The sequence below is a fragment of the Primulina huaijiensis genome, chromosome 3, assembly GCF_012295235.1.
Source record: "Primulina huaijiensis isolate GDHJ02 chromosome 3, ASM1229523v2, whole genome shotgun sequence".
NCBI classification, from domain to species: Eukaryota; Viridiplantae; Streptophyta; class Magnoliopsida; order Lamiales; family Gesneriaceae; genus Primulina; species Primulina huaijiensis.
The window spans coordinates 5,365,668-5,379,068 of NC_133308.1; the positions used below are offsets into that span (position 1 = coordinate 5,365,668).

A 13,401-nucleotide genomic window follows, 5' to 3' on the forward strand; every position below is an offset into this window, starting at 1 on the left:
TCTGTGATTGAAACTTAAAAAATAAATATATAAATTTGTATTATAATACTATTTTATTATTTATTTTTATGTTTTTCGAGTATAAGTATTATCATTTTTAGGGAAAAAAACAAACGAGATAATGATTTGATATAATTGCTCCATCATTATACCCACTTATACAATAAATACCATCGAGATACACTCATATATTGTGGTCTTTTACCTACTAGCTTGAAACCCAAACGTGGGATAAAAGAAAAAAGAAATTGAATAGTTGAATCCGGGCTGTGGCCCGGCCCTTTAAGCGCAACGAATGGACGAGGAGAAATGGAAAGATAACTTCACAATCCAACAGTGCAATGGCTGGTTCTGCTTCCACTCTCTCCGCCTTCTGCTTCGCTCAACTATCTCCGACCCTTGGCGCTTTCAAGAACAAACAGCTCGGTTTTCAATCACTGGAAAAAAACTTTTCTTTCACTTGTTTTTTTTCCAAGAAGAAACGGCTGGGTTTCATGGACCAAATTCTTGATTATATTGAAGGTTTTCCACTTTGACTGCCTTTGAAATTTGAAGATTTTCATCTTCCATTCAACGGGTTTTTGCTTATCGAGTAAATTACTGGGTTATATGTGTATTTTTGGGGATCTTATCGATATTCACTCTTTTGTTTTTTTGATTGATAAAGGGGGTCCAAAGTTGAGAAAATGGTATGGGGCGCCTGATCTCATGTCAAAGGATGAAAATGCATTAGAAGAAGATACTCCGGGTTCTCTTTCTCTTCTCCCATTTCATATTTGTGTCTTGTAAGCAACAATTGTATTCCTTTCCATGTATGTGAACGAGACAGTAGCGGAGCTAGAACCTTATTTAGGACGCGCAACTAAAATCATAAAGTTTATGGGCAGTACATGCATTTTTATGGTAAACAGTATACAAAGATTATACAATAGCTAAAAGAAAATCGGAGACTGTCATGGGATGAGCCCTCCCCTGGTTTATGGGCAGTATGCTGATTACAGTTTCACCCCCAGTCCCAGTTTATGGGCAGTACACGTGCTTATTATTATTATTTTTATTGAGATTGACTCGTATCCATTTCTTTATATTGGAAGCAGAAGAAGAGGAAATCAGAGATGCTGTATTAGTAACTGATGGAGACAATGAGATTGGTCAGGTGATGCTATGTATGCTATGCAGTAGAAGATTTGCTTAGTCGCGAGCATTTGATCTGAGCAACCTAATTATAGTTTCTTGAATCTAAGGTTCGTGTTTCTTACTTCTACAGATGGTCATACTGTCACTCATAGTCAAAAGAGTTCGAGTAAAAACTCTAGTGAAGGATAAGCGAGTTTCCATGGAAGCATTTGGCACTTACGTTGAGGTTCATGCCTCCACATTATTCAAACAATATTTAGATGGCTTCTGACATTTCTATTGTTATGCTCGATTTTCCCTGATTCTTATGTATTGTTCTGAAGCCCATGGCTGGAGATGCAAAGGACAAGACATTTCTGAAAAAAGCTCTAAGAGGTGTTCGTGCATTGATATGTCCGAATGTATGTATCAGAATCTATGTTCGAGAACTGTGTTGATTCTTTAACATAAATCTTTACCGTCCATCTTTATTTAGGAAGGATTCTTATGTAACATAGAGAGCTGGAAAGGTGTAGAGCATGTGATATTGTTATCTCAGGTATCTTCGTATCATTATCAAATAATTCACACAGCGACGTAATCTAACATATCCTGGATGTTAAGTGCTTGAAATTTTCAGTTGCCTCTCTATAGGGATACGACTGGAATTCTAGCAGCCATGAATAGCAATGCAAAAAAACTAGCTGAGCAAGATGAAAGTGTTGCAAAGGCATGTGGAGTCCCCTACACAATAATCAGAACTGGTGCCCTAAAGAATACTCCTGGAGGGAAGCAAGGTTTCAGCTTTGAAGAGGTACAGTAGAGGTTTTGTAAAAAAATCTTGAACGAAGCAGGTCTAAAAAACCATCTCCTGTACATGATTCTTGATTGATCAAGATTTTTTTGTCACAAGGTATAACTACTGTTCATCTTTCGAATTTCACGAGGTTTTTCTCCCAGTACAGCTGATGATAATCGGTGTGTTAGACGATTTGTTTGGCTGAGCTTGAGCCTTTTGTGAACGGTTAATATTTGTTCCCAAGATTTAAAACTATGACTTCTGAAAGGATCTTGGCAATTTATTTTATTCAACAAAGAAAAAGAAAAAAGAAAAGAGCTTTTTCATGATTCTCTAAATTTATATGTCAGGGCAGTGCAGTGAAAGGATCCCTGAGCAAAGAAGATGCCGCATTCATATGTGTAGAAGCCCTCGATAATGTCCCACAAAAAGGATTGATTTTTGAGGTTTAATAATTATATTTTTCTTTAGTTTTGTGGTTTCTCTTATCTAGGACCAATACTGCTATAACCAAAACTATTATTGTTGCAATTGATGAAACTTGCACTTGAATTTCTTCGGTTCTATTTCTGTTAGTTTAATCAAAATGTCTTTTCTCGTATACACAGGTGGTTAATGGCACAGAGAGCGTTTCCAGTTGGAAAAATTGCTTTGCTACGTTGATGAACAAGTCACAAGAGTAAATGTATATTCTTATAAGGTTGGAGACCAAACGAAGATTAGGGTCGATTCTAAATATGACCTCGGTTTACAGAACAAGTACACTCTTCAGATGACAGCAGATTTATTTTGGGATAACTTTGGATACGAATCCGATGAGCATGCCCGAAAAATGTTCTCAAAATGAATCTAGATATGTATCATTCATTCTTATTACTACCCAATTTTTGAAGTCTTTCTTGAACAGTGTTGCTATTCTAAACAATCTCTGTTACGCATGACCAAGTAGAAGTGCAAATACATGTATACGTGGGCTGTGGAAAATATAAATTGTGATATTACTAAACCATAGAAAATGGATTATCCTCACGTAAAAAACCAGGGCCACCACAAATTTGATACGGAATATGTGCGTTTATAAAGATACTCCACCTAGAGATGGATTCAGGATTTTTCGGAGGAGGGAAACAGACAGCATGGGGTAATTTATCATATTTGATGGATGAAACGTAGATTTTAATAAGATTATAATATAATATTTGAAATGTTGAATCTTCATATCCTGATTCCAATCTGGGGACAGAGGAATGCTATGTTCCAGTACAAAGATAGTTGCATAAACTACAAAGGCAAACTGTATTAACTATTCTCTGTAACCATCAAGATTCTGCAATTTTCACCAAGAAATTGAGTTGTAACATCCAAGAATATACCAGAACCAAGAACTCTGAATCAATTGCTGGACCGAATCCTCTTCTGCCCGACTCTTCCATCCGATCTAGTCATCCCAGCCGATTCTCCTTCCGAAGAAACATCCATCGATTTAGTGAATGAGTTTGAAAGATCGGCATAAAGATCAACCACCCGTCTTATATTGTTGTTGAGCTCTCTGATCAATTCCACATTTCGTGTCAAATCATTAGGGATTTTGGCTTCTTGATTCTGGTTGATCTCGTTTATTAACAGCCGGTTTTGGTCCAAAATGTTCTGGACCTGCACGAAGTTCTTCTGAAACGTCTGAAGAACCTTGCCCTCGATCTGTACACAATCGTTAGCAATGCCTGAAAATAGATCGTCTGCCATCACCGGTAGGTCACTCTTTCCGCCGTAATGTAATTCAAATCACTGCAAGAAAAGCTTTAAAAATGTTCCATTTAGTTCCGTAAAACAACTAAAAGTACAATGGCTCAGAGTATCATTTTTCATATAGCTCACCTAAAGAATCAAGAAAATGTTCAATTTTTTTTAAAGAACACCCAAAGAAAAGACCATCAATAAGATTCTTCCGAAATCCAAAGTACCACTCAATCTCGGGAAAATATTAAATAAAAAACTGCTTGATTCCAAGAAGCAAAAATAAAGGGAAAGAATTATGCAAACTAAAACATCTTCAAATTTTACACATTCATTAGATTTTCAGAAATTTGTAAGATTCCCTACTAAATACAATAATCAGCCGACACTAATACGTATTGCAATTTGAATCAAATGAATTGGAGGAATACAGACAAAACCTGGAAAATCAACCAGAATAATGAATAAATACCAAGAATTCATAAACCCCACGTGCCTTCGAGATTCATAATTAAAAGAACAGCAAACAGTTCCAAGCATCCAACAGCTTGAGGACAGATGGAAACCAAGTTAATTCCCACGATATTTTCTCTGTTTTACTTTTAAATTCACCTCTCTCTTCTTTCTTTTTTTTGGAATTTCCAAGCAAGTGCTTAGAATCAAAACTCGACCATAGTGGGATTTAACATAGGCACTGAAATCATGATGAACAAAACTGAAAGAATACAGAGAATATCATTAATTTGACAATTAAGAATAATAATGGAAGAAGACCCTTCGCGTGTGTGTGTGTGTTCTAATTTCTATTTCACCCGCGGGATTTGTCCTTCATTCATTCGTTGCCTCTCCCAATCTTGTGTTTACGTGATGCAATTGATATATAATTAATTTTTCTCGATAAAAAAGTAAAAACGATATATTTAAAATTCAAGTATAAAAAATAATGAATTATATTATTAATTAAAATAACTATTTATTTAAAAAGTAAAATGATTAAGACCCAAATTAATTATGAAAGATTTGTACTAACTAATTGGGTAGACCCGATGTTTGCGTTCACATTACATCGGGTCATGCATTACGTGTTTGTACAATATTTTTTATAATTTATTTGATTTATATTTAAATGAGGATTAACATATAATTATAAGAAATAGTGAGAGACTATACTGTAATTATGATATATAAATTAAAAAATAAAGTACAAAATAAAAGAATAAAAAAATGACTTCAGTAAGAATTGAAATTATAACTTAAACCCAAAAAACAATGACTCTATCTACTGAACTACATATAACTTATATTTAAATTTTAACATTTTATTCATATATATAAGTACTAAAACATACCATGACATCAAAATTAAGGCAAAAACTTGTATGAGACGGTCTCACGGGTCGTATTTGTGAGACAGATATCTTATTTGGGTCATCCATAAAAAAGTATTACTTTTTATGCTAAGAGTATTACTTTTTATTATGAATATGAGTAGGGTTGACCCGTCTCACAGATTAAGATCCGTGAGACGGTCTCACATGAGACCCACTCAAAAATTAATTACTCTAAGTGTCTCAAACTTAATAAAATAATATAGATGGTATTTACCTCGCATTTTATATAACAAGTGTCGAATACATTAAATTTTAAATACAAAGAAGATGAATATAAAAAATATATATACATGCATAATTTTTGTTTCAAGATCCTTTATATCTTCCCGATAATACCTGATTGGTGCAAAAGAATCTACAAATATGATTGAATCGTATCCAAATCGGGTTTAAATTTAATAGATCAACACACTCCGACCCACTAGCACATAAGTAGATGCACTCTGCACTATCATAATTATAATAAAATAAAGTTATCCCTAAAATAATATATATATATAACTTTTATCATAGTAATAAGCACTTGACCCTAAGCAAATTGCAAAAACAAAAAATAGATAAAAGATTATCTTGTTCTCACCTTCTCTTCTTCTTTTGTCCTCGTGAAGTTCCAATTTCAGAGGGTGGTTTTTCTTCATCTTCTCTACTATGGCCATTCAAAATGTGGAGAAGAAATAATAGAAATTTATTTTTTATTTCAATAACATAATATATAAGGGTATTACTGAGTTTTAAAATATTTTCAAGGGTAATATGGTATTTTTGGATCCAAGAAAAACAGAGTATGACCTGAAAAATTTTAATCTGATACTAGTTACTCTGCACACGTGATGCATGTGTACAATTTTTTTTTATCATTATCGATGTACTAAAGTGAAATTTGACAAATTATGGAGAGACTAAATTGATATTTGAATTGCTGAAATAAAAAAATAAAAATAAAAATGTGTGTTGAAAGTTAATATGAAAATTTTACAATCCAAAAATCTCTACAACATTCCAAATTTACCATTTTTTAATATTACTCATACAAATAATAATTTTTATTGTTTCCATAGTTATTTTCTCGAGAAGTTTTCATAATTTTTAGATTAAATATAATTTTTTAGTTTTCCACAAATTTGATTTCAAATTACTATCAGATTTGATTACACTGTAAATATTTTTATTCGTGTAATAATAATGTCAATTAGATTATATATATAATCACATTAAGTAATAGAAAAAACATTTCAATTTAAAATTAAATTTAAAATATTACTAAAATAAAATTAAATAATATGCTATTAAATTTGATAGCAATTTTAAATCAAATATTAAAATTTTCTATTTAATCTAATAATTATTATCAAATTATATATGTAATAAAATTAAAATAATAGAAAAATATTAAATTTTCATATTTTAATCTAAATAAAACATTAATGGAATAAATGTATTTAAGGTGAATACTTCTAAAAATAATAATTTTGAAAATATTAATAATTAAAATAATAAAATAGTATATTTTTAATGTTTTAGAAGTTTTTGGATTAAATATATTTTTAGTAAATAAATTTTTTCGAATACTAAAAATACGAAAACTTTTGAAGGAAATATTTAAATCTATAATTTTTATAAGTAAGGTTAATATAAATAGATTTATTGTGAGATGGTTTCACAAATATCTATCTTTAAGATGAGTCAACCTTGTCCATATTTATAATAAAAAATAAGAGTGGGTCTTATGTGAGACCATCTCACGGATCTTAATTTGTGAGACGGGTCAACCTTACCCATATTCACAATAAAAAGTAATACTTTTAGCATAAAAAGTAATAATTTTTCATAGATGACCCAAATAAGAGATCCGTCTCACAAATAATACCCGTGAGACCGTCTCACACAAGTTTTTGTCAAAAAATAATAATTTTGACATAAAAATAATATTTTTTTATGATTAATCCAAATAGAATATTTGTTTCACAAAATTGACATGTAATACCGTATCATATGAGTTTTGTGTATTACTAAAAGTAAGTTTGGAATGTTGTAGATAATTTTTTTAAATTTAAAACCTTTTTTATTAATTATTTTAATGAAATATGTAAGATATGTTCAATCGTTAGGCTGTTATTTTCACATTTATGTGGGGTTTGGTTTTTGTAATTGTGATAAAATTGTCAACATAATTAATCGTAAGAAATCTACAAATATTTTTAAAAAAGAAGATATCTACATATATTTTAAAAAAAGAAGAAAATCTCTTCTCCTAGTATAATTTTTTTCTCTTGATTTCTACCAATGTTACTTATTCTTTATATATTGATAAAGTTGAGGTATTACTCTGTTCGCATGTGTTGAGACTTTGTTCTGAGTTGTTGGAAGTCTCGTTATCGTATCCTGATTCTTGGGAAATAATCTTTCTCGTGAATCTCTAAGCACAGTTGGAAGGAAGAATATGTTTTAAAAAACTATAACATATTTCGTTTTTGTTTCGATTTATCCCTCAATTTTATATTTGTATGATCCTTGTGCATAAATATCAATATCTGATACAATTTACCTTTCTATTTTATTCATTACGTTATATAATACAATCTTAATGTACCAATGAGACCATATTCAAGATTTCGCATAAATATATTTTGGCTAACATCAATTTCAATTTCAATTTCAATTTCAATTTCAATTTGGAATGACATACAAATTCTAGCCTAATAACATCAATGACCAATTATTGATGAATGTAACAATAAAATTAATAACAGCGCCTCAGACCATGTAATGAACAAATGTATTCCGCCGTATATTTCTCTCCCCATCTCTCTCTACTGCTCATTCATTTCTCTCTCTCGTTCATCTGTTACTGAGAATTGGTTTGGAGGAAAACAAATGAAGGGAGAAATTTTCTCAAATCCCGAATGTTGAATTGGAGTGGGTTTTCTCAATGTAAACTTCCAACCCTTTTGTTGATCAATTCAGTTCCCGTAATTTGAAGAAGAAATCGACGTCTGCGGATGGATCAGAATCTGGATCTCTATGTTAATTCTTGAAACCACGTGAAATTGAGGAGGTCCATTTCAATTCAATCACGAATTGTTGTTTATTGATTCGTCTGCGTTGTGATGCTCTGACTCTCCTGTACAACAGTTTTAACTTCAATGAAATCGCCGTTCGGGGTCCAGGTTTTGGATACTTTATGTTAATTCTTTGAGATCACGTGAAAGTTGCGAGATCCAATTGATCGGAATTCCTAGTTTCAAACCCTAGAATTAACCCTTTCTTCTTGTTAATTTTTTTTTATGCGAGTTGGGCGTAAAGAAGCATTCTTTATCTGAAAGACATACGATTGACGTTGATTGATTGCATGGAGTCCCCATTGTTGACTTTGTTCGTTGCGTCTTTGGGGCTTTTCTTTTGTTATTTTACCATCATTGTGGAATCTCAACAATTTCTGAATCCCCCGCCGGGAATTTCTCCTCCACCTCCATCCCCGCCGCCTCCACCTCCACCTTCTCCCCCGCCTCCTCCGCCTCCACCTCCACCTCCACCTCCACCTCCACCTCCACCTCCACCACCGCCTCCCTTTTCATATTCTCCTCCGCCGCCATTTCAATCACCACCACCTCCTTCGCCATCTCCTCATCCTCCTAACTCACCACCCAATGCAACCTTGGAACATACCAACCACCATAAATCCCATAGGAACTTGAGACCGCCTCAGAGGAAAAAGAATCTCAACACGGGGGAGAAAATTGGGTTGATGTTTGTAGTGGTTGCAGGAATCCTGCAAGTGTGTGTGGTGTCATTCTTGTTGGTCAGTAGAAGGCAACTTTTGAAGGCCGAAAAGGGCTATTGACGGATAAAGAACAATGCATCTGGATATGCAATTTTTAAACCGTTTCAATACATTTTTCTTGACCAGAGCTTACTTCATTGGCTATGAAATTCGTTACTTTGAGTATTGTGGCAAATGTGAGGCGTTTCATCAATAGAATCGAGGATCCTGGAATTTTGGTGGTTGAGTCTTGGGATACAACTTCGTAAATTGAAAACTCTTGATCAACAATTGACAGTGTTTTTGTTGATATTTTATTGTTTGATTCATTTCTTTTGTTGGTTAACATAGCTCATGGATTGAAGTTGAAGATGTGTATACTTTTTCTCAGGCATTGTATTGTGTATTTGTGTTTGAATAATGAATACAATTGACTTCAGTTCTAATTTTTCATAGGATTTGGGGCTTTTACACTTCTACCTTTTCACTTGCTAATTGGTCGCAGCTTCTTGCATGTTTATATACTGATTGAATGATATGGTCGCTTATCCATAATAATATATGTGGAGCCACGCTTACCAGTTTCTTGAGGGGTGTTCACAACATGTCTTTTGTAATAGTAGAATGTGGTGCATAATACTCAATGTAACAGAGGATGTAACTCTTAGTTTTATGAAAGATTTGTGCTGCTTTTCATCCTCATTTGTAAATTGTTTTGATAATCAAATATGAAAACTTTTTATGGAAGTTTCAAAATCATGAAATTGTTGTTTGATCTTTTTCCAGTATTTTTTTAGCTTGGAAATAATTAATTCCTGCGTGCTTGTATAATCTCTCACATATGTTTCCAAGATTATTGTTCATGCTCCATCCTTGCTTTCTATTAAATTTCTTTATAAATGGGAAGCAAAGTTCGTCCAGAAATGTTGACGATGAATGGTTACCGTATTTAAGATGACAAAACTTTTATCTTACAAAAGTTAGAAGACCATTTCAATTGATGAGGTCGCATCATCTAGGCTTGCTCCTGAGGGGGACAGTTAGCTTGAGGCAAATAAGATTCTGGAAAATATGGTTATATTCTTGTTTAAGCCCGGAACGATTTCCTGCATAATGAACTCTTGGATGATACATGTCACTGTATAGACAACTTCAGAGCCACAAGAAATAAAAGCAAATCGTGCCACCTTTCTTCTGTGGCAAATCACACAGCCCTACACTAAGAACCTCTCCAGATTCTTGCCTCTGGCAATTTCTCGTTTTATTTCGTTTTCCATGTTCTTGGAGAGATGATTTTGGGAAAATGTTTTTGTATGAATTGGGTGAACTTTTCAGATGATTCTTGGATATCCTATTTATAGGGTGAGTTATTTATGGTAAAATTCTTGAACATCAGAATTCATAACCTTCATAGTCCACCTGTATGATCGTTGATCCTGATGTCTTGGCCATTGGGGTCGTGATTTGGCTCCTTATGTTTTCTTTTGGGGTTCTCTCAGGGGTTTATTTTGGCTACGTAATTATTTCTAATATGTCGGATTTATGATTAACCAAAAGTACTATTGTCCAACTAAAAAAATGTTAATGTTTTGACATTGTTCCGTTGTCCACCGTGAGATTTCAAAGATGTGAGTCGGATTCAATAAATTGGTCTTCTAAAATAATAAATCTCCGTCTTTTCGTTAATAAGAGTTTTTCGAAACGTTATGACTTCATTTCTATTTGTAATTTTTTTAGTTTGAAAATGCCCTAACTTTTAATGATAACAAGCATCATCGAGTTATTTTAGGGTTCAACTATTTGTGTGTATTTACAGGTTTCTAGCTTGATATTATAAAGTCAAGCATAACTACAAAGATTTAAGTTGAACCGCACTAATCTATGCATCCTAGTCAAGTTGCACTTCAAGCATTATGTGTGTTATTATTATTATTATAATAAAAAGAGTTGTATGAATTTGACAAACATACAAATATCACACAATTTTTAAATTATACGATTAGAAAAATTTTCGAAATTAAATCTTCATTCTGAATAAGATTTGAAATTTATATGAAGATCATTAAAAGAAAAATTGCACTAGTGATGCTTGAGCCATCATGTAACTTATCTCTTTCATCGGTCTTAGAGCACATAAACTTGGATAAAGTTACATTCACATCGATAGATATCATTTTCTTTGATCTCCCTAACAGAAAAAAGATAGTTGCATGATAGACTTGGTAAATGCAGAAGATATATCTTTTCATTTGAATTGGAGATATTTGAAATTTGATTTCTTTCTGTCAAAGAATCCAATGGACAGGTGATTCCCGCTTAATACACTTTGAGTAGTTGTGATTTGAAATTTATTACAACTAGATCTTGCTCGGAGGTTCTTGCTGTTAATTTTAGTTTAGTTAGCGGTGAGTATATTCTAATATAAGTGATTAAGGGTGATTGAGTGAACGCTAATTATTCTATAGAAACACTAAAATTTGAAATTCTTTTGTTTACCAATGGCCCTGCTAGTTTCTTTATGGTTGTTTACCAATGGCCCTGCTAGTTTCAGCTAACATGCGAGAGGATGTTACAAATTATGGTTGCCCGTTTCCCATGTCCATTAGCTTAATTTCTCGAGATTAGTGCTATTTTAACATTTATAGCATGACATATTCCGACCATAAATTTCTCTCTTTCTTTCTTTTTTAAAAAGGAATCTGCCCTTTTGCTCGTTTCTTTATGTTTCAGCATGTCTTGTGACAACCAGCAAAATTTTAGGTGGCGCTTTGATGGCGGAAAATGTTGGCCGGAGAGTATTTTAGTTCCAATTTACCAAATTGAAGCTGAGAGAATTAGATCTCCAAATTTTGTTATGCAGTATGTAAATTTTCTTTGAATATCTTTGAATTAGAACACATCGATATTTCTTTTTCCAAAATTTAATATATTGATACTTCCAAACATGGACTGACGAATACATGTAGGAGTAGCTTCCTTGAATTATTTGACAATTTATGAGATTCTTGAAATATTTTGGCATGATGTCCTAGTTTCTTGAAATTATGTACAAATACTTGCAAACTTGAACAATCATTTTTCGATAATTTCTTTACTAGTGTTTTTTTGATATGTTTATCAACCATGCCCGGGAGCGCGAGTTCCTTGAAATTGTGAACCTTTTTACTCTCTTATCAATGTTGAATTCTAACGTTTTCCCAATAATTGCATAATTTCATTTTTCTTATTAAATTATCCTGTTTATGACTTCAACTAACGTGCTTTCCAAGTAATTTGAGCTTATATATTCTGTCAATCAGTTTGTTCAAACTTTTGTGGTTGTCTTAAGAAGAAATTTTATTTCCATTTCCCTGATGTATCAGAGAATGCAATGCCTGAAGAAGAAATTTTTTCTTCTGTCAATCAGTTTGTCAACCAGTTCTTCTGTCAATCAGTTTGTTTGAGCTTATATCTTCTGTCAATCAGTTTGTTCAAACTGTAAAATTTTATTTCCATTTCCCAGATTATGTTGATTTGATTATCTGGAAGGTATATAATCAACTGTTACAGAAACTTATACACCCCTGGGGCATAATATTTTGTTTGTTTTTGTATCTAAATGGTTTTCTTTATGTTTATTTTTCATGCTTTACTGAATGTTTGAAATCCAATAAATTTTATTGGACATGTGCAATTCCTAGACCACCATCATCTGTTGATCAAATTTGGTTGTGTGGATGGTGGGGTGAGTTGGTTTTTTTAGCAATCGAACATAGAAAATACTTCTTATTCTATTCATAAATTAAAAATCGGCTTTTTGATCTATATACTCATATATTTGGATCTTTTGTTCGATTCTGATATGTGTTTTGGCTTCACGCAGCTCTGATGTGGTCTGCAGTTGTTTTTACGTTGACGCTTTCTTTGTTTTGCATGCATGTTTCTTAGCAGTATTTATGTTGTTGCTGCTGAATTGGATTCAAGTTTTAGTCTTGCTTATATGTATATGAAGTCTTTTTAACAATGTAAAAGTAGATATTCTAATATTGAAACTGTGGTTTTAATTTTGCCAAGTAGGGTATTGATGTATCAGAAGATGCATTACCAGAGAAATTTGATCCAACAAGCAGGATACTTTTAAAGTGATATGCGTGTCTCATTTGTAGGGTTTTTGGTTTTGTAAACTAAACTTGGATAAAAAGTTTGTGGATTATGACTACTTTCTGTTGAATAGCTTGGAGATTATGACACATTTTGTTTGAATTGTAGTTCTTCTTGATCGATTTTACTTCCACTATCTTTGAATTGGTGTCTTCATAAGGTTAATTGATAGTTGTGTTGCTCAATTTTTTTAATTAATTAAACAATTGATGATTTTAATACAATAGACAATGATTTTGTAAATTGATTATTTAAAAAAGACAACGATTTTAGAACGATGTAAAAACAATATGTGTAATTGTAAAACACAATGATTATAAATTGTTTTAGACCTGATGTGTAACAAAACCAAAGACAACAATTTTTACATCTTGTGGAACTATTGCCTTCCAATTGAAAAGAAAACGATTTAAAACACAACGGTTATAAGTTGTTTTAGACTTGATGTGTAACACAACCAA

The 13,401-nt window shown here is 32.4% G+C and overlaps 3 protein-coding genes across 5 annotated transcripts; 2 read left to right on the forward strand and 1 right to left on the reverse strand.

The window, feature by feature from the left end:
* Positions 1 to 221: 221 nt before the first annotated feature.
* Positions 222 to 2,809, forward strand: LOC140973316 (uncharacterized). 3 transcript variants are annotated; one of them, XR_012174614.1, is made up of 9 exons: positions 222 to 522; positions 668 to 748; positions 1,098 to 1,156; positions 1,268 to 1,363; positions 1,461 to 1,538; positions 1,613 to 1,675; positions 1,757 to 2,029; positions 2,266 to 2,361; positions 2,524 to 2,545. XR_012174614.1 is itself a non-coding variant. In XM_073436011.1 (9 exons), the coding sequence occupies exons 1-8, from the start codon at positions 342 to 344 to the stop codon at positions 2,331 to 2,333; spliced, it is 795 nt and encodes a 264-aa protein (XP_073292112.1). In that variant the 5' UTR covers positions 222 to 341; the 3' UTR covers positions 2,334 to 2,361; positions 2,524 to 2,809. The 3 variants fall into 3 exon arrangements, 2 of the variants coding, with proteins under 2 accessions (XP_073292112.1, XP_073292111.1); XM_073436011.1 differs by having other exon boundaries at positions 1,757 to 1,930; positions 2,271 to 2,361; positions 2,524 to 2,809; XM_073436010.1 differs by having other exon boundaries at positions 224 to 522; positions 1,757 to 1,930; positions 2,524 to 2,809.
* Positions 2,810 to 3,307: 498 nt separating this feature from the next.
* Positions 3,308 to 3,658, reverse strand: LOC140972056 (protein ELF4-LIKE 3-like). The gene has a single exon (XM_073434526.1). It carries the CDS (start codon positions 3,656 to 3,658, stop codon positions 3,308 to 3,310), a length of 351 nt encoding a protein of 116 aa, XP_073290627.1.
* Positions 3,659 to 7,770: 4,112 nt separating this feature from the next.
* On the forward strand, positions 7,771 to 9,250 carry LOC140973317 (uncharacterized). Its single transcript, XM_073436012.1, has one exon. The coding sequence runs from the start codon at positions 8,390 to 8,392 to the stop codon at positions 8,879 to 8,881; it is 492 nt and encodes a 163-aa protein (XP_073292113.1). The 5' UTR covers positions 7,771 to 8,389; the 3' UTR covers positions 8,882 to 9,250.
* The last annotated feature ends 4,151 nt before the right edge of the window (positions 9,251 to 13,401 follow it).

Bases quoted from the DNA above. Each gene is read 5' to 3' on its own strand.
- LOC140973316 (XM_073436010.1), top strand. From the start codon at position 342: ATGGCTGGTTCTGCTTCCACTCTCTCCGCCTTCTGCTTCGCTCAACTA. The intron at 1,539-1,612 runs GTATGTATCAGA...ATCTTTATTTAG, and splicing joins GTGCATTGATATGTCCGAAT to GAAGGATTCTTATGTAACAT. The intron at 2,362-2,523 runs GTTTAATAATTA...TCGTATACACAG, and splicing joins AAAAAGGATTGATTTTTGAG to GTGGTTAATGGCACAGAGAG.
- LOC140972056 (XM_073434526.1), bottom strand. From the start codon at position 3,658: ATGGCAGACGATCTATTTTCAGGCATTGCTAACGATTGTGTACAGATC.
- LOC140973317 (XM_073436012.1), top strand. From the start codon at position 8,390: ATGGAGTCCCCATTGTTGACTTTGTTCGTTGCGTCTTTGGGGCTTTTC.